This window comes from Pelophylax lessonae (genome assembly GCF_965119305.1).
Source record: "Pelophylax lessonae genome assembly, chromosome: 3".
Classification (NCBI taxonomy): domain Eukaryota; kingdom Metazoa; phylum Chordata; class Amphibia; order Anura; family Ranidae; genus Pelophylax; species Pelophylax lessonae.
This window is the reverse complement of record NC_138770.1, coordinates 304,745,563-304,765,999: the sequence shown is the minus strand read 5'-3', so window position 1 is coordinate 304,765,999 and position 20,437 is coordinate 304,745,563. Positions and strand designations below refer to the sequence as shown.

The window sequence follows — 20,437 nt, the reverse complement described above, 5'->3', positions numbered from 1 at the left end:
CTGAGGCTTGGTATGTGAAATCATTTACAGTTTTTTTCTAGCTGGCTAATGTGCGGCACAGAAAATATTGTCTGTTAAGGCCTGTGTACTAGGATGGTGTGCTGTGTTTGCATACGTGAAGATTGTGTGCTGTGTTCTAATGAACTATGATGGCGTGCATTCATTAGGGTGGTATGCGGTGTGTGCATGCTCTACGATGGTGTGTAGTATGTGCATGCTTTAGAGTGGTGTACTCAGCGCACAAGCACTAAGATGGTGTGCAGCATGCACTTGCACTAGGATGATGCGTAGTGTGCATGCGCTAATATGGTGTCCAAAGTTTGTGCATGTACTAGGATGGTGGGCTGTTTGTACATGCATTAGGATGCTGTGTTATGTTTGGATGAACTAGGATAATGTGCTGTGTGTGCATGCACTAGGATGAGGTTGCTCTGTGTGCATGCGCTGGGATAATGAGTTCTGTGTACATTCGCTATGATAGAGACAAGAACTCACTGCTCAAGGTGGTGTAATTGCCTGATGACTCACACCGGTAAATGCCCCGGCTCGCCTCCGTGAAAACTTGATAAAGGAAAAGGAATTGGCAGCACTCCAGGTTGAGTCAAAATCCAGATTTATTGACTGGACATCCAAATATGACAATCGTGACAAGGTAGACGCGTTTCACACACTGACTGTGTGCTTAATCATTACCACAGTCAGTGTGTGAAACGCGTCTACCTTGTCACGATTGTCATATTTGGATGTCCAGTCAATAAATCTGGATTTTGACTCAACCTGGAGTGCTGCCAATTCCTTTTCCTTTACATGCGCTATGATGATGTGCTCTGTGTGCATTCACTAGGATGCTGTGCAGTGTACTGAAATGGTGTTCACTGAGTATATAGGAATCAGGCAGGGTTATATACTTTTATTTTTAAATCAATAGAATTCTGTAATTGAAATACGTACATGAAGAAAGTGCATTCGAATTTATTATATATTTTTATATATAATACAAAACTAAACGTATTTACATCATTGTATCTATGGTGTTACCCTTGCACAGGGAAAACTTAATAAAAATCCATGCAAATATTTATATTAGACCGAGTCTTCTTAATAGTAAAAGCATCCAAATGCAGCTGCAACACAAAAGAGGTACTCCTGGAAGCAAGGAAAAAAAAAAAAACATGTTGGTAAAACAGTAAGTTCACTGCTTCTAAAGTTTGCACACATCAGCCTAGTTCACACTGCAGCTGGAAAATGTAAAGCTACTGTACATACAGAAAAATACTTTAAAGTGGCTTCTTGAATCATGCTGCAGGTTTGGCAAATTCGTTATAGAGCATAGTGAATGATTTACAGAACAAAATATGGCTTTGATTGACTTACACAGGTCAGCTTGTATCTGTATTTCTCAACGCATTAATGTGAAGAGCTAACCGTTAAAATGAATAATTTATAATTACTATACCAATAAAAATCTTAGAGATTACCTAGGAGTTGTTGGCTTTGTTTTCTGTATTTTCTTAGATGAGCAAACTCCTCATTATGATAATCTTTGTAACTTTTTAAAGCAAGGCACTCCAGGTCGCCAACATTAAAATTTCCCTTTTCTCGGCTATTGTCAATACAGGGATCATGTGACCTAAAAGCGGAACTCCAGGGAAAAAATAAATTTTTCACTGTAGCACAGTGTAAAGCAGTTACCTTTAATACTTGGTATTCTACGCCCACAGAGATGCTCTGTACTATACAAATGACACTGACATTCACTGACGTCAGATACTAATCACAGTGATCTTCTTCCGGCACTGTGACCGAGAGTTCCAGCTAGTACAATGCAGGATAGTATAGTCTACATTCTCCTCCCTCTCTCCTCATCCATTCACAAAAGCCTTGGTTTTTCACTCAGTACAAGGTGTTCTGTTAAAGGATAAGGTGAGATCACCAGGAAATTCGTAAAGAGTATCTATGACACTCTAGAATTCTGTCCTGCCTCCACATGACAAATGTTGGTGTAAGTGGTGTACATGAATTTGGGGCAATCACTAGGCATACTAAGACCAGAGTGTCCATAAGGACACTCCATTCTCAGTCCAGCTGAGTTCCCTCTCCCCAGCTCCAGCTGTCACACAGGTGGCACAGTGACTGAGAAGTTTTGAAGTGGGTTGACAAAGCATGATGGAGATTCAGAAACACCAGTTTACCACAGTGCCATCTTAAGAGCATTAAAGGCCCCCGGGCAATGCAGTGCACTGGGGCCCCGCCTACACAATCACCCACGAGAATAAAAATGGAAATTATCGATAAGGCGATATTTATTGGTACAGCAGTGCCAGGCTAATGACAGCTTCCAAGTTGGGTGGCTGAGTCTGGTGAACACACACACAGACGGGAGTCAGACTCGACTGTCCTGTGTGGGCCTGTTCCTGTGGAGGTGGACAGGCATTCCTGCAGTTGTGGGCTCCCCTTCCATGGCCCAAGTGGCCTGACAACAGCGCAGGGCCGACAGGCGCTTGCCACCTGCTATGTTCGGCGGCGGGGTGCACGCGGGAATTGAGACTAATGCTTGGCTGGGGTTGGATCACTGGGACGGTGGGGCCCCCCGGGCAACTGCCCACTGTGCCCATTCGGTAAGACAGCCCTGGTTTGCCATCAGGTCTGCTCTCTTGGTGATTGACTGTAGGCAGAAGTGGCATTGCTAGAGGTCCTACCGCCATTCCATGCTGGACTGGTGGCTTTCTATATAAGTGCAACAAGCAGCATCTGTTATTTCATTTTTCTGTGGATGTTTTTTAACTTATTTATGTATTGGGAATCACCAATAAATACTGCACTATTAGTACTTTTCTTTTATGTAGTGGTTCCTAGTAAATATAAATACTGATACTGACCCCTGGTGCAGTACAGTACTCGCTTTTTTTATAGTGGAGAAAGAAAGATTATGATTCATACCATATAACAGGCGTATACTGCTGTTCTATCCTTAGAGAGCATAATATTGTGGTGAGTTTGCAAACTTCCTATAGGATGGAGGAATAACACAGTGGGTGTTTCCTTATGTATGGTGAAGGCCTGAGCAAAAGACACTGGGATTCATTATCTGTTTTTTGATATACAGTATCTCACAAAAGTGAGTACACCCCACACATTTGTGTAAATATTTTATTATATCTTTTCATGTGACAACACTGAAGAAATGACACTTTGCTACAATGTAAAGTAGTGAGTGTACAGCTTGTATAACAGTGTAAATTTTCTGTCCCCTCAAAATAACTCAACACACAGCCATTAATGTCTAAACTGCTGGCAACAAAAGTGAGTACTGCTCCAAGGGACAATGTCCAAATTGGGCCCAAAGTGTCAATATTTTGTGTGGCCACCATTACTTTCCAGCACTGCCTTAATGCTCTTGGGCATGGAGTTCACCAGAGCTTCACAGGTTGCCACTGGAGTTCTCTTCCACTCCTCCATGACGACATCACAGAGCTGGTAGATGTTAGACACCTTGCGCTCCTCTAGCTTCCATTTGAGGATGCCCCACAGATGCTCAATAGGATTTAGGTCTGGAGACATGCTTGGCCAGTCCACCACCTTTACCCTCAGCTTCTTTTGCAAGGCAGTGGTCATCTTTGAGGTGTGTTTGGGGTCGTTATCATGTTGGAATACTGCCCTGCGGCCCAGTCTCCGAAGGGAGGGGATCATGCTCTGTTTCAATATGTCACAGTACATGTTGACATTCATGGTTCCCTCAATGAACTGTAGCTCCCCAGTGGCGGCAGCACTCATGCAGCCTCAGACTATGACACTCCCACCACCATGCTTGACTGTAGGCAAGACACACTTGTCTTTGTACTCCTCACCTGGTTGCAGCCACACACGCTTGACACCATGTGAACCAAATATGTTTATCTCAGTCTCATCAGACCACAGGACATGGTTCCAGTAATCCATGTCCTTTGTCTGCTTGTCTTCAGCAAACTGTTTGCGGGCTTTTTTGTGCATCATCTTTAGAAGAGGCTCCTTCTGGGACGACAGCCATGCAGACCAATTTGATGCAGTGTGCGGCAAATGGTATGAGCACTGACAGGCTGACCCCCCACCCCTTCAACCTCTGCAGCAATGCTGGCAGCACTTATATGTCTACTTCCCAAAGACAACCTCTGGATATAACGCTGAGCACATGCACTCAACTTCTTTGGTCAACCATGGCGAGGCTGTCCTGTTAAATCGCTGTATGGCCTTGGCCACCATGCTGCAGCTCAGTTTTAGGGTCTTGGCAATCTTCTTATAGCCTAGGCCATCTTTATATAGAGCAAAAAATTTTTTTTTCTGATCCTCATAGAGTTCTTTGCCATGAAGCACCATGTTGAACTTCCAGTGACCAGTATGAGAGAGTGAGAGCGATAACACCAAGTTTAACACACCTGCTCCCCATTCACACCTGAGACCTTGTAACATTAACGCGCGACACCGGTGAGGATTTTCAATTAGGGTTGTACTCACTTTTGTTGCCAGTGGTTTAGACATTAATGGCTGTATGTGGAGTTCTTTTGAAGGGACAGCAAATGTACACTGTTATACAAGCTGTACAATCAGTACTTTACATTGTAGCAAAGTGTCATTTCTTCAGTGTTGTCACATGTAAAGATATAATAAAATATTTACAAAAAATGTGAGGGGTGTACTCACTTTTTTGAGATACTGTAAATGTGATATTCACACCAGATTGAGATTCATCAGTTGAAGAACTGTTTGCTTTTTTGATTTATGGACACATTTATTTTTGGACATATTACTCATGGTGGATTATAAAGGCTTACTTATTATTAAGCACGCCAATTATTTTATATATAAAATCCATACCCAATGGACAGCCTGCTATTTGCTATAGAATAGCTGCTGTCAATCACAAAGAGAGAGCAGACCTAATGAGAAATTTGTTTTTCAGGCTCCACCCACTGTCAACAAACACTGGTTGCAAGAAGCCTGTTGGCTGTGAAGACAACAGCAGCGTCCTTAAGGCTAAGTTCACATGTAGGAGTTTTTCTGCTTTAGGATCAGCTCAAAAAACGCCCAACAAGACAAATCCTATTCATTTCAATGGCCCCTGTTCACATCTGAGCGTTTTGACGTTTTAAGCAAAACGCCCAACGCTCAAAAAAGTACATGAGTTTCTTTTTGGGCAGATTACAGGCGTTTTTATTTTTTTCATTGGTCACTTGCCAACCTAAAAACGCCTGCACATAAATGCCTGTAAAATGCCTGAAAAAAACGCCCATAAAAAGGCCTGAAAAAACACCTGTAAATAGCAACGCCAAGATGTGAACGTAGCCTTACAACCAGAGACACTTCGGGAGAGGAGGGTGTAGGGGCAATAAACATGCTGCTCTGCTACACAGCATACAGAGATGGGGTCTCTGCCTGTCTCTGTATTCCAAGCTGGAGTTGGTCCTAATTACTTCAAGTTTCATTATCTATGAACTGAAGGTAAATATTTGTGAATTTAGTGCAGCCATCTTGCCACGTTGGTGCAATCAAGAACTGATTTTGCCGCACGTGTTGGTAAAGCTAAAATAGGATACTGAGCATTAAGGCTGGGTTCACACTTATGAGAATTGGATGTGGGTTTTTCCGCATGCAATTCGCATGACAGGAGAGTGTGACCGGCTCTCAATGAAGCCAATTCGCACAGCTCTAGGGCGGCCGCAGTCTGCATTTAGAAAGAGTCCTGTGCGTCTTTGGTTCAGATTCAGGTGAGAATTCAGGCAAAAATTCGGACATGATTCGCACCTGAATCAGTGAACAGGGACGCACTCGACTCCCTGCTGTGAGCTGCAGCCGCAGCTAGTGTGAGCCCAGCCTAAAAGGTAAATGATTTACATTGTGCTGCTGTAAAAAACAAAAATCCCTGGAGTTCTACTTTAATGTCAAGCAGCAGAAACTCCAGATGGATGATCTACGCGATTATGTGCACGTGGTTTCAGATTAGACACAGCGGGAGGCAGACCGCGGGAGGAGCGGGCGCGATCGCCGCCGGCCTCCTGCAATCTTCGGCAATACTGACAGGAGAGCCGTCTGGTATGTAAACAATGCAAGACGGCTCTCCTATCAGAGAGGCAGGGAAAGATCGTGTGATTCAGCTACGCTGAATCCCCGATCTCTCTCTGCCTCTGTTAAATCCATCCCCAAAACAGTTAGAAAGCACATATAGGGAACCCACCTAACCCTTTGATCAACCCCCAGTGTTAACCCCTTCCCTGCCAATATCATTATTAAAGTAACAGTGCATATTTTTAGCACTGATTACTGTAGTAATGTCACTGGTACCCCCAAAAGTGTCAGAAAGTTAGGGGTCTGATCTGTCCGCCGCAATGTCACAGTCCTGCTAAAAATCGCAGACTTTGCGCAAAGCAATTATTATACACTTTTTGGGATTTTTTTAACCAAAAATATGTAGCAGAATACAAGTTGGCCTAAACTGATAAAAAAATTAGTTTAACATTTTTTTAATTTGGAATGTTTTATAGCAGAAAGTAGAAAATATTGGTGTTTTTTCAAAAGTGACACTTTTTTTGATCAAATACCACCAAAAGAGGTGATCAAATACCACCAAAAGAAAGCTCTATCAGTGCCGGGTCACACTTGTGTGATGCGGGAAGGCTGCCATATGCGATACGCTGGGGGTGTCACAAACTACTTTTGAAGTCGCCGCAACTGAAGTCGCGGCTATCACACTGCCATATGCGATATGCTGGGGGTGTCAGTGAAATGTTAACGACACCCCCAGTTTGATCGCATATCGCAGTGCGATCTGACAGTTTGCACAGGATCGGTTCGCACAAGTGTGAACCACTGTGCGATCCGATCCTGATTCGGCTGAAAAAATGCCTCATGTGCGACTTTTGTGTGGGTGCAGTGTGAATTTAGCCATACAAAGTGTATGGCTGAATTCGCACTGCACATCCGATCGCATGTAATGAAGGAGCAGTGCGCTCCGTTATTACATGTGATCGCTGCACACACGGAAGTGTGAACCGGCACTTAGTGGGAAAAAGGACATCAATTGTATTTGGGTATGGCTTCGCACGACCGCGCAACTGTCAGTTAAAGCAACACAGTGCCGAATCGCAAAAAATGGTCTGGCCATTAAGGGGGTAAAACCTTCTGGGGCTGAAGTGGTCAAAGTTGACTTGAACACAAAAAGTAAAGGTTTGCTATGTTGAAGGGTTTGTCAATTCGTGATGCCTCAAGTCAGGTATGGGATTTTAAGGGCAGGAGTAAGACGAGTAAACAGTAGTTGTACAGTTTATAGGTAAAATTTATTCACATGTATAATTATATACAGAAATTCGAGTGAGTTAATGGGTAAAGTCCCAAAGTCTTCACCATCACAATGGGACTTTACCCATTAACTCACTCGAATTTCTGTATATAATTATACATGTGAATAAATTTTACCTATAAACTGTACAACTACTGTTTACTCGTCTTACTCCTGCCCTTAAAATCCCATACCTGACTTGAGGCATCACGAATTGACAAACTATACTCCTGGGATGGTGGCAGAAACTATTATTTTCCCTTCCAGCCAAGATCCAAAAAACCATTTCTTCTGCTATGTTGAAGGGAACATCTAGAAATGTTTTGCTTAACCAGTACCCTTAAAAAATGACCTTTTGAGTTGAATTCATCATGAAAATTAGCAGTGCATTTCCTGGTGCGAGTACACCTCTCATAGCTGTACATCTGTAGTATCACTAATGTGTTGCTCTCTGATCTCCTTGCTGAAGGCTATAACAATGGGAAGCAAGATGGTTGCCTCCACATAGACACAGTGCAGACCAGTAAGTAAGTAATGCAGGTAGACCACCTGCAATGCTGGTGACTAGTCCTTTCTTCAAAGTCCAAGAAGTAAAAGAAGAGTATTTATACTTACCTTTTCGACAGCACCTGTCTTCAATGTCTGCCGCTTTTCTGCCCCTCAGCCACTGCAGTTGTTTGCCGCTTCAGGGTGCGTCACATACTGACATAGAAGCCGGAGAAGAACCGCAGCGGATGTTCACACACATGGAAGTGTGGAATACTTGAAGAGTTCAGAAAGCAGAAAAGCATCAGACTTTGAAGACATAGCCTGCCAGAAAGGTAACTATAGACGCTCTTCTTTTACATGCAGGATTTGTTTCCAAGTAATCCTGTAGTGACAGGGACACCCTATGGCTGCCAAGGTCTACCAGATAATTTAATATTTGTTTTTATTGAAAGTACAGTAAGCCTTACAATTTACACTATACTGTATATCTATTTCATTTATTACACAATTTTAATCTCTAGAGTAAAGTTTGATAAGTTAAGGAGAGAATTTTGATATAGCTTACATTCATGAAGACTTCTTCAGCATAACTATCGGTATCTGCATCCCAGAAGCACCTGGCAGCCATTCTGTAGGGAAAGAAAATGAACACGTTTCCATAAGGCTTCTTGTAAATGGCACGAAAAGGGCTACTGAAAGATGAACTTACAAAGATGCATCTCCCACCCTAGTGCTACTACCCCGTAACAAAGACACTGTCCAGGCAAGCCTTTATTTACGGCCATAGAAAACCCAGAGAACAGTACTTCCCAATAGGCACACATCTGCCATGACAAGAGGGATAAGAGTAAAAGGCCATGAAAGTATCAGTGACAACAATATGACACATAAGCATCCACCTATGAATCCACCCAACAAACTGAACTTTTAATAGAAATGTATAGTGTTCTTCTATTTTCTTTATTTATTATATTTGGATCTAAAAAAAAAAAAAAAAAAAAAAAAGGTTTTCTATAAAAATACACACATAGATACACGCTCACACAATATATATATATATATATATATATATATATATATATATATATATATACGGTGTACAGTGGATATAAAAAGTCTGGACACCCCTGTTAAACTGTCAGGTTTCTGTGATAAAAAAAAAAATGAGACAAAGATAAATCATTTCAGAACTTTTTCCGCCTTTTTAATTAGGGATGCACCGAAATGAAATTCTTGGCCGAAGCCGAATTATAATGAAATGTTTGGCCGAAGGCCAAATACCGAACGCGGTGTTTCGCATTTTTTCCATTTATTTTGCCAATTTTTTGTCCTCTCTCTTGTCCTCTCATGTCTCTCTCTCTCTCTTGTCCTCTCATGTCTCTCTCTCTCTTGTCCTCTCATGTCTCTCTCTCTCTCGTCCTCTCATGTCTCTCTCTCTCCCTAAATGTTACTGTAGGGAATGGGATTCAGTGCACACTGCAGCCTTGTACCATAGGGTTAATGTTAGTGACACTGTAGGGATTGGGAAGGATGCTGGGAATGGAAATCAGGAAGCATGCAGGCAGCCTTGTAAATTTTAATTGCAGATACAGGGCACTGGGCAGGTCAGGGTTAATATGGTAACATCAATTACTCAGTGACAGTCAGTCAGTGTCAGTGTGGACTCGATCAGATTATACAGTCTCTCATAGTGGTGGTAGTAGGAGGCTGGAGGTGGACTAGTAGGAGCCTGGAAAGGAGCACAGCCGCATACATACATTACTCACTCGTGCACTGCAGCCCGCCCCACACATTCAGTGAGTCTTACTCTCCTCCCTAGTTTTTTCAATGGCACATTCAGGAAGCCAATCACGCCGTGAGTAGCGGCACAGCGGAACGAATCAGGTGTGCAGGCACGCGTGATTGGTTCGCTGTGCAGCTAATCACGGTGTGATTGGCTTCCTGAATGTGCCATTGAAAAAACTAGGGAGGAGAGTAAGACTCACTGAATGTGTGGGGCGGGCTGCAGTGCACGAGTGAGTAATGTAATGTATGCTCACCGCTGAAGTGTCCCGGCTTCACGGAAGTCTGAGAGTCCTCCTGTCCTCCTCCGAGTCCCTTCCCCCTGCCTATGTAAATATCGTGACCTCGGCGATATGAATATCGCCTACGGCCACAGAACGATAGTCGATATCATATCGACTATCGTTCAGCCCTATTGTTCGGCACAAAATTATTCGGCCGAACACCGAAAGTGCTATTTTTTCTATTTTCGGCCGAATAATGTTCGGCCGCCGAACATTCGGTGCATCCCTATTTTTAATGTGACCTATAAACTCTACTAACTCAGTTAAACAACAAAAAGAAATCTTTCAGGTGGAGGGAAGTAAAAATAACCAAAAAAATGTGGCTGCATAAGTGTGCACACCCCTAAACTAATACTTTGTTGAAGCACCTTTTGATTTTATTACAGCATTCAGTCTTGACTTTGCAATATTTGCCCTCTCTTCTTTGCAAAAACACTCCAAATCTGTCAGATTGTGAGGGCATCTCCTGTGCACAGCCCTCTACCGATCACCCCACAGATTTTCAATCGGATTTAGGTCTGGGCTCTGGCTGGGCCATTCCACAACTGTAATCTTCTTCTGATGAAGCCATTCCTTTGTTGATTTGGATGTATGCTTTGGGTCGTTATCATGCTGAAAGAAGAAGTTCCTCTTTGTGTTCAGCTTTCTAGCAGAAGCCTGAAGGTTTTGTGCCAATATTGACTGGTATTTGGAACTGTTCATAATTCCCTCTACCCTGACTACGCCCCCTGTTCCAGCTGAAGAAAAACAGCCCAAAAGCATGATGCTGCCACCACTATGCTTCACTGTGGGTATGGTGTTCTTTTGGTCATGTGCAGTGTTGTTTTTGCGCCAAAAATATCTTCTGGAATTATGTCCAAAAAGTTCAACCTTGGTTTCATCAGACCGTAACACATTTTCCCACATGCTTTTGGGAGACTTCAGATGTGTTTTTGTAAAATTTAGCTGGGCTTGGATGTTTTTCTTCATAAGAAAAGGCTTCCGTCTTGCCACTCTTTCCCATAGCCCAGACATATGAAGAATAAGGGAGATTGTTTTTACATGTACCACACAGCCAGTACTTGCCAGATATTCCTGCAGCCCCTTTAATGTTGATGTAGGCTTCTTGGCAGCCTCCCTGACCAGTTTTTTTTCTCATCTTTTCACCAATTTTGGAGGGATGTCCAGTTCTTGGTAAAATAACTGTTGTATAAGAAAGGAGTAGGTGTATATATTATGGGAACCCACTCACCCAGCGCTAAGCAAAGTCTGCATACAAATATAAAATCTCCAATATGTAAAATATAAAATGTAAAAAACAGCTGCTGCTATTCAACAGAGAGCAATATTAAAAAGGGTGTAAATTGCTTAAAATGTAAGAGCATAAATTTACACTAGCAGCGCTAAATAAAATATAAATATATATGAACATACAAATCATGTAAAAGTCCATAAACATATAAATCATGTGAAACGAAAGTCCATAATAATGGTCAAAAGTGCTGTCACATTGCAGATTGCACACCCCCGATTTTACGACTTCTGTGGAAAGTTCTGATAGATCTACGTTCCTTCACCACAGTGCCACCGCGATCTACAATACACCTCCACCACACCACCATGAACTCCCTGTTGCAATGGACACTCACCTGAAATATCTTTCAAAATGCTTTGAATACAATACACCATAGGAAGGTATATGTCTCCAGGGGTCAACACTGCCTCACTGCTCTGCAGGTCAGGATCCACCAGGCTGTCACCAATCCTCACAGTGCTATGTTTGAATACTCCAAGACAACCAGCTCCGCATTTATGGAGGTACCCTTTCATGGAGCTGGATGTGAGGAGTGCATCTTTCTTTATAACAAAGCACAGTTAGACCTCTTCGCAAGAGTTGTCCCATTCCCATTCTTGTCTAATACAGGTTTCTAGTTGCTCAACTGTCTTAGGTCTTCTTTGTCGCATCTTCCTCTTTATGATGCTCCAAATGTTTTCTATGGGTGAAAGATCTGGACTGCAGGCTGGCCATTTCAGTACCCGGATTCTTCTTCTACGCAGCCATGATGTTGTAATTGATGCAGTATGTGGTCTGGCATTGTCATGTTGGAAAATGCAAGGTCTTCCCTGAAAGAGACGATGTCTGGATGGGAGCATATGTTGTTCTAGAACTTGGATATACCTTTCAGCATTGATGGTGCCTTTCCAGATGTGTAAGCTGCCCATGCCACACGCACTCATGCAACCCCATACCATCAGAGATGCAGGCTTCTGAACTGAGAACTGATAACAACTTGGGTTGTCCTTGTCCCCTTTAGTCCGGATGACATGGCGTCCCAGTTTTCCAAAAAGAACTTCAAATTTTGATTCGTCTGATCACAGAACAGTTTTGCACTTTGCCACAGTCCATTTTAAATAAGCCTTGGGCCCAGAGAAAACGCCTGCACTCCTGGATCATGTTTAGATATGGCTTCTTTTTTTTCCTATAGAGTTTTAGCCGGCAACGGCGAATGGCACGGTGGATTGTGTTCACCGACAATGTTTTCTGGAAGTATTCCTGAGCCCATGTTGAGATTTCCATTACAGTAGCATTCCTGTATGTGATGCAGTGCCGTCTAAGGGCCCAAAGATCACGGGCATCCAGTATGGTTTTTTCCGGCCTTGACCCTTACGCACAGAGATTGTTCCAGATTCTCCGAATCTTTGGATGATATTATGCACTGTAGATGATGATAACTTCAAACTCTTAGCAATTTTTCTCTGAGAAACTCCTTTCTGATATTGCTCCACTATTTTTCGCCGCAGCATTGGGGGAATTGGTGATCCTCTGCCCATCTTGACTTCTGAGAGACACTGCCACTCTGAGAGGCTCTTTTTATACCCAATCATGTTGCCAATTGACCTAATAAGTTGCAAATTGGTCCTCCAGCTGTTCCTTATATGTACATTTAACTTTTCCGGCCTCTTTTTGCTACTGGTCCCAACTTTTTTGGAATGTGTAGCTCTCATGAAATCCAAAATGAGCCAATATTTGGCATGACATTTCAAAATGTCTCACTTTCAACATTTGATATGTTATCTATATTATTTTGTGAATAAAATATACGTTTATGAGAATTATAAATTAGTCCATTCCTTTTTTACTCACAATTTGTACAGTATCCCAACTTTGGAATTGGGTTTGTACTTTTTTGATGTGTAATCTGTTGCTGGGATCCAATAAGTGCTAAACATTAGGCAAGAACTGTGAAAGGAGGAGCAGGTACCCTTTAGAAAAAGGTACCCACTACTAGAAAAAAAAAACTGCCAATGATGTTACAGTAAAGGGGAGGAGGAGGATGAGCATAACTTTAATTATAACACATATAAATCTCACCCCTTCTTTTTCTGGCTGAAGACTCTTTTACAGGTTTATATCCCTATTCTTGTTCCATTTAAAATTATTTTGGTTACAGAGCTCATTCGTGCAAATTAAAATGTACCCATACAATTGAATGAGACAAAGGGCTGTTTAGATGGGGTATATGGAATTTCAGTCTGAGAGTGGCAGACAGACAGAAAGCTCCTAATGTGTTCTCTGTTTAAAAAATCCATAATGCAGGGTATGTCACCAGTGTCATAGATACACCCCGTATTAAATGTTTACTTTTAAAATGAAGATTTTATCCAATAAGATATGAATGTCATCAAGGGTAAAGTACAAGGTGAAAGTAGGGTTCAGACGAGGGGATTAGTAACAGGATAAATCCCCCCTCCCCCTGAAAGGAGCCAAATGTGCAGCGGAGGGAAGAGGCAAATGAGTGGAGCTTCCTTTTTTGGATGGAGCTCCGCTTTAAAGCATCAAAATAATATTATCACTACTACTAATAATAATATTTAATAATATTAATAATAACTAAATAACTAAACTCACACAGACTAAAAGGCATGGACACAAACCACGACAGTCAGGGAAATCAGACACTGACAAATATTAATCTGAGACAGAGGAATAAAAAAAAAAAAAAACAGACATACCAGGATGAACGCTAGCTAAATTAAGGCTCCCTCCCCAGAAATAAACATCTGAAAATGAACAAATGATGAAGGGGGCATTTCTTAAGACTATTTAGACACATTGGGAGTTATTTACTAAAACTGGAGAGTGCAAAATCTGGTGCAATTCTGCATAGAAACCAGTTAGCTTCCAGGTTTTATTGCCAAAGCTTACGTGAACAAACTGAAGTTAGAAGCTGACTGGCTACCATGCACAGTGCACCAGTTTTAGTAAATCTCCCTCATTCTGACACCAGAAAGTGTGTTTATACAGACAGAGATGGCAGAAATTTAAATGTGGAACAATGAGGTGTATTATTTATAGGAAAATATACTCCTGCTGTAAATTATAAGGATTCTAGAAGTTCAGAGACCATCAAAATGATTCCCTGTAATACACCAAAACACTTTCACAGAAGGACTGTCATAAGGTGCAATTCAATAAACTATATTGCAAGTGTTATTTGGCTTCAATGATAGTTACTTTCAGACATAGAACTGTTATTTTCAGCTCTCACAGGCCCACTTTGCTAATATTAATGGTTGACAGACTCAATAGAACTATACAGTACATACTTCCAAATGTCAATTTATCTAAGGCTTGCAGTGCTTGCGTTTCAGTAAAAAGGGGTTTAATTCAAACAACATGAATTGACAGTTAAACTGTCTAGAATAGTTATACCAATCGGCATTGAACTAAGTGATATACAGTCAGGTCCATAAATATTGGGACATCGACACAATTGTAATCTTTTTGGCTCTATACACCACCACAATGGATTTGAAATGAAACAAACAAGATGTGCTTTAACTGCAGACTTTCAGCTTTAATTTGAGGGTATTTACATCCAAATCAGGTGAAAGGTGTAGGGATTACAACAGTTTGTATATGTGCCTCCCACTTTTTAAGGGACCAAAAGTAATGGGACAATTGGCTGCTCAGGTGTTCTATGGCCAGGTGTGTGTTATTCCCTCATTATCCCAAGGAGGTCCAGAGTTCATTTCAAGTGTGCTATTTGCATTTGGAATCTGTTGCTGTCAACTCTCAATATGAGATCCAAAGAGCTGTCACTATCAGTGAAGCAAGCCATCATTAGGCTGGAAAAACAAAACAAACCCATCAGAGAGATAGCAAAAACTTCAGGTGTGGCCAAATCAACTGTTTGGAACATCCTTAAAATGAAAGAATGCAGCGGTGAGCTTAGCAACACCAAAAGACCTGGAAGACCACGGAAAACAACTGTGGTGGATGACCGAAGAATTCTTTCCCTAGTGAAGAAAACACCATTCACAACAGTTGACCAGATCAAGAACACTCTCCAGGAGGTAGGTGTATGTGTGTCAAAGTCAACAATCAAGAGAAGACATTACCAGAGTAAATACAGAGGGTTCACCACAAGATGTAAACCATTGGTGAGCCTCAAAAACAGGAAGGCCAGATTAGAGTTTGCCAAACAACATCTAAAAAAGCCTTCACACTTCTGGAACAACATCCAATAGACAGATGAGACCAAGATCAACTTGTACCAGAGTGATGGGAAGAGAAGAGTATGGAGAAGGAAAGGAACTGCTCATGATCCAAAGCATACCACCTCATCAGTGAAGCATGGTGGTGGTAGTGTCATGGCGTGCGCATGTATGGCTGCCAATGGAACTGGTTCTCTTGTATTTATTGATGGATGTGACTGCTGATAAAAGCAGCAGGATGAATTCTGAAGTGTTTCGGGCAATATTATCTGCTCATATTCAGCCAAATGCTTCAGAACTCATTAGACAGGGCTTCACAGTGCAGATGGACAATGACCCGAAGCATACTGCGAAAGCAACCAAAGAGTTTTTTAAGGGAAAGAAGTGGAATGTTATGCAATGGTCAAGTCAATCACCGGACCTGAATCCGATTGAGCATGCATTTCACTTGCTGAAGACAAAACTGAAGGGAAAATGCCCCAAGAACAAGTATGCAGTTAAAGCACATCTTGTTTGTTTCATTTCAAATCCATTGTGGTGGTGTATAGAGCCAAAAAGATTAGAATTGTGTCGATGACCCAATATTTATAGACCTGACTGTACATTATAATACACATTTAAAATATTAGGTCTGTGGGTACCAGCATGTGATACATGTACTCTAGTGGGTACTTTTACATAAAAAGGGGGGCACTCTTATTTTCAAAGCCTAAAGGTTTGAATGCCTAGTAAGCTGTGAGCTGTATACAACACAAACTAGATTATTTTTGTTACTTATTTTCAAACCATGTAGTACTTTGTCTACATCGATATAGTGAGCGGAAAAAAAATAAAAAAATGTACACACTTTGCACACACCAGGGCATATGTGGCATATTTCTGTAGTGTTGAAGTACACTTCCTGGCACTTCAAACTTTAGTAAACTAGGCATAGTGTCCACTGGAGAGAGCACAATACTGTAGTTAATATAACAAAAATATCAATTATACTGAACAGAAGTAATATAAAAAAAAATAACTTACTTTACTCCTTCGCCTCTCTGTTCGCCAATCACAACCTGAACCACCATCTTATACCTATCAAAACCCATTTCTGTGGGAAAGAACAAAAGAAAATTATAATAACTGAACTATAACTCCATTTTTTTTTTACATTGTCCGCCTGTATAAGACAAAAATATATTGTAAATTGTTACCTAATGTGAAAATTTTTTCTTGATTGTGACTGACATGTTCTCATTTAAAGTAACCGTACTTATAATGTAATATGTTAGTGTATACTGCTTATGGATAAATTGAGGCAGCAATGTATGCTGCAATCTTTTTAGAGCCCATTCACATTAGCGCGACTTGTCAGGCGACTTGTCAGCCTGACAAGTTGCGCTCGGTCGCGGTCCATTGATTAGCACAGGACCCGTTCTAATAGGAGCGACACAAGGGTCCTGTACTACTTTGGGGCGACCTGGGAGCGACTTGCATAGACTTCCATTATGTGAAGTCTTTGCAAGTCGCGTCGAAGTCGCGGTGCACGTGACTTCACAGGTCGCCCCCCAAAGTCGTGTCGCACTAGTCTGAATGGGCTCTAAGTGTACCATTTTTATTTTTGTAAAACCTACAATATTTGTCAACAAATATTCCTATTCGATCAAAAAAAAAAGGTGGAACATAAGTGGAACTTTAGTAAAAAAAAATAAGGTCCTTCTACATCACCTCAGGCTGGCCTCTTTTGCAGGTATAGCTATGTAAAACACCTTGGTATACAGTGCAACATGTATGTTAGCCACGGGGTGCTATACAGGTTCAGCTCCATGGTCCATTTCAATGGCACCTAGACACTGAAGATTTCTTTGGGGATATGCCTACCATGATGGGCGAAGCCTGGACAGGACAAACAATATGAGAGTCGTTCCCTATTTTGTCAAAGAAATTGGGCTCTATACTGTATAATGGCTGGTCCAACTCCGAGAGGTTATTCACTTTCCTGGCATTTTTGCTGCCTTGTACTCTTGGAAATAAAAATTCAGAAAGAAATGGACTGTTTCCACTGGGGACCCAACCATTTTTGCACTAAATAATTAATCTACAGTTTCTATTGAGGGCATTTTCTCCTTTAAGGATTCTGTTGATAGGCATTTGTAGACTTCTAACGTCATCTTTTGCCCTTGCAGGTCCAGTCCCTGTAGCCAACTATTGCCACCTTATCTGTTGCCCAGACTATGAAGAACTGGACTGAATAACTATCTGTTTCAGGAGACAGTTTGCTGTCTGCAAGATTACAGCTCTTGCCCTTGGCCCTAATAGTCCGCATAGACGCAATGGAGAATGTGATTTGAATCTTATCTGCTTAAGAAAGGTGAGTTTTGTGCATACCCTTTGAAAGTGAGCTCCTCTTTTGAAAATCTCCTAAGGAATAAATTGAGGCAGTTACAGGGCAAGGTGCTTCCTACTCTACAATTCACATATCCCTTATTGATGTATCCGCTCTGTTCACCCCTTCCAGGCGTAGTCACCTACTGCGAGTCCATCCTTTTTTGGCAGACGTTCTATCTCTAAGCCCAGTGGACCTGCTCAAAAGCCTTCTTCACATTATAGATTCACCTACACCCCCAAAGGTAGGGGGACAACTAATGAGATTTTCGCCAGCTTAGAACAGAAATATCCCGGCCTTTTTAATTCACTCCTTCTTTCGGAGAGCTAGACAAAGGGTTTCTATCGCTGTCCTCTCGCTGTTGGTTCCCACTATCTATTTCTACTTGTTGCTTCACATTCCCTACAGCCCCATGCAACTTTACAATCACAGAAGGTGGTCATCTCCTTCCCTTTTAGCAAGAATGACAAGGACTTTCCAGATCCTGACCTATTTGCTGCAATAGCTAGGTTCCATATCGCATGCATTCACTACAGATTTATGTGGTATTTAAGTAACGCTTGCATAGACCTGTCTAAAAGTAGATTCACACAAAAAAAAAAAAAGGAAACAAATACAAAACTGTTAAATAAGTTGTGACAAGAAATGGAACAAGTGGCGCAAGCTGTTAGCACTACATAAAAACGATAGTCCATATAATAGCACATCAAGGCTATGATAAAGTCTTAAGGTGAGATGAGGAAATAGTCTGAATGCTCAGGGCCAGCCTGTTGGGGAGCAGAAGCGATCTCCAAACATGCAACAAACAAAAGAGAAAACAGGCGCCTCTGAGTTAAGACTGCGATTTAATATGGCAAACAAGTAATAAAAACTTACATCAAAGTAAGTATAAGCAGACAAGATGGGTCCTTCCGGTGTCCATGTGGAGGCTGGGGCTTGGAGTCATCACTGTGGGTCTGTAATCATCTCCTCTCTTCCTCTTCCTGTCCAGCAGGAAGTGGATGGTGTCACAGCAGTGAGATTGAGGCTTGGACAGCAGGGTGAAACCGCAGTGAGATGGAGGCTTGGGCCGCACAGTGGCTGTGATGCTTGTCCACAGGATCTTCCGGCGTAATGACTGACGCGTTTCCGAGCATGCGCACTGTGGTGGGAAACCAGCGCGCGCTCCTTTTTCAAAGTCAAAGATTTGCGGTTTCACCCTGCTGTCCAAGCCTCCATCTCACTGCTGTGACACCCTCCCCTTCCTGCTGGACAGGAAGAGGAAGAGAGGAGATGATTACAGACCCACAGTGATGACTCCAAGCCTCAGCCTCCACATGGACACCGGAAGGACCCATCTTGTCTGCTTATACTTACTTTGATGTAAGTTTTTATTACTTGTTTGCCATATTAAATCGCAGTCTTAACTCAGAGGCGCCTGTTTTCTCTTTTGTTTGTTAAATAAGTTGTGGCCTAGCCAAACAATATTTAATTACTGGTTGGTTGTTAAAGAGCCAGCACCTGCTGCGTCCTTAACAATCTGTGACACATCAGCTGACAGAAGAATGTAAAGAAAAGAGCCGACAGTAAAAAAATGTTATTCAAATATTAACCCGTGCTAGGCATATACAATAATACAAAAAAAATGATTATGATGTTCAGCTGCTGTTCACCAAGTAAAAACTCAGAGATATATAAAAAGGTAATAATAACAGCGCTTGCCCTCACAAAAAAATATAACAATAACAATCATAAAAATTATTCAATAAAGTGTTCATGTGCCAAAAATTCATAACATCAACGAAGTGCTGAAGTGTTCCAAAAAATCTCATAAAATTGCTGATCAAAGTGCTGAAAGTGCTTCGAAGTATCCACAGAATGCGCTAAAGTGCTTCAAAATAAAAAAGTGCTGAAGTGCTTCAAGACAGATCATGCGGTGCGGAGTGCTTCACTCCCCTCCTGTATCCCCACTCACCAGAAATAATGGACCCACAGCTATTTCAGTCTGGGGGTTAGTAAGGCTTATAGTTGGTGGGATAGACGCCAATTCAATTGCTGGATACAGCCACACCGCCGCTGTACAAACCTTAGATGCAGTCCATAGATGGGGTGGCTGCATTCATTTTCTTTTTTCCTGCAGACTGTCTGCCTTATTTAAAGCTGAGCTCCAGGCAGATTTTTGCAACCTTCTCAAACAAGGTCTTGCTGAGGCATCCGACATCAAAGGAAGCGATTCATTACGGCCAATAACCCACCGGGCGGAGACTGAGAGAAGAGCCGCCAGCATCGCTCTCACCTTTATTGAATAATTTTTATGATTGTTATTGTTGTATTTTTTTTTGTAAGGGTAAGCACTGTTATTATTACCTTTAAGTAAAAATGTTTTATTTTAAACGGTATGCATTGACCCTTCGGGTCTGGTATGGATTTGGGGGCAGCCTTATAAAAAAAAAAAAAAAAAAAAAAAGAAGAAGAAGAATGTATTGAGCCCTCCCCCACCCCAAAATCCATACCAGACTCTTATCTGAGCATGTAGCCCAGCAGGCCAAAAAAGAAGAGAAGGGGGTGGGGTGGGGGGGGGGGGGGGGATTTAACGAGCCACATGCCCACAATATGGGGGGGGGGGAGGGTGCTTGTTTTTGTGTGCAGGTCAGCAGTTGTCATTTATTATGATTGACATCAGATGTACAGATGTTCTTGACTTTGTGTTGGTGAATGAGAAGGAATACTATGTACCCCTTACACATT

General features: G+C 41.8%; 1 protein-coding gene across 1 annotated transcript in view; it reads right to left on the bottom strand.

Moving 5' to 3' along the window:
* Positions 1–1,077: 1,077 nt before the first annotated feature.
* DYNLT2B (dynein light chain Tctex-type 2B) overlaps positions 1,078–20,437 on the bottom strand; it is a 30,403-nt gene continuing 11,043 nt past the window's right edge. Inside the window, exons 3-5 of the mRNA XM_082252595.1 lie at positions 16,366–16,435; positions 8,364–8,427; positions 1,078–1,146 (exon numbers count right to left, since the gene is read on the bottom strand). Coding sequence (XP_082108721.1) covers positions 1,099–1,146; positions 8,364–8,427; positions 16,366–16,435 — 182 coding nt within the window. The 3' untranslated portion in view covers positions 1,078–1,098. The remainder of the gene's footprint in view (positions 1,147–8,363; positions 8,428–16,365; positions 16,436–20,437) is intronic.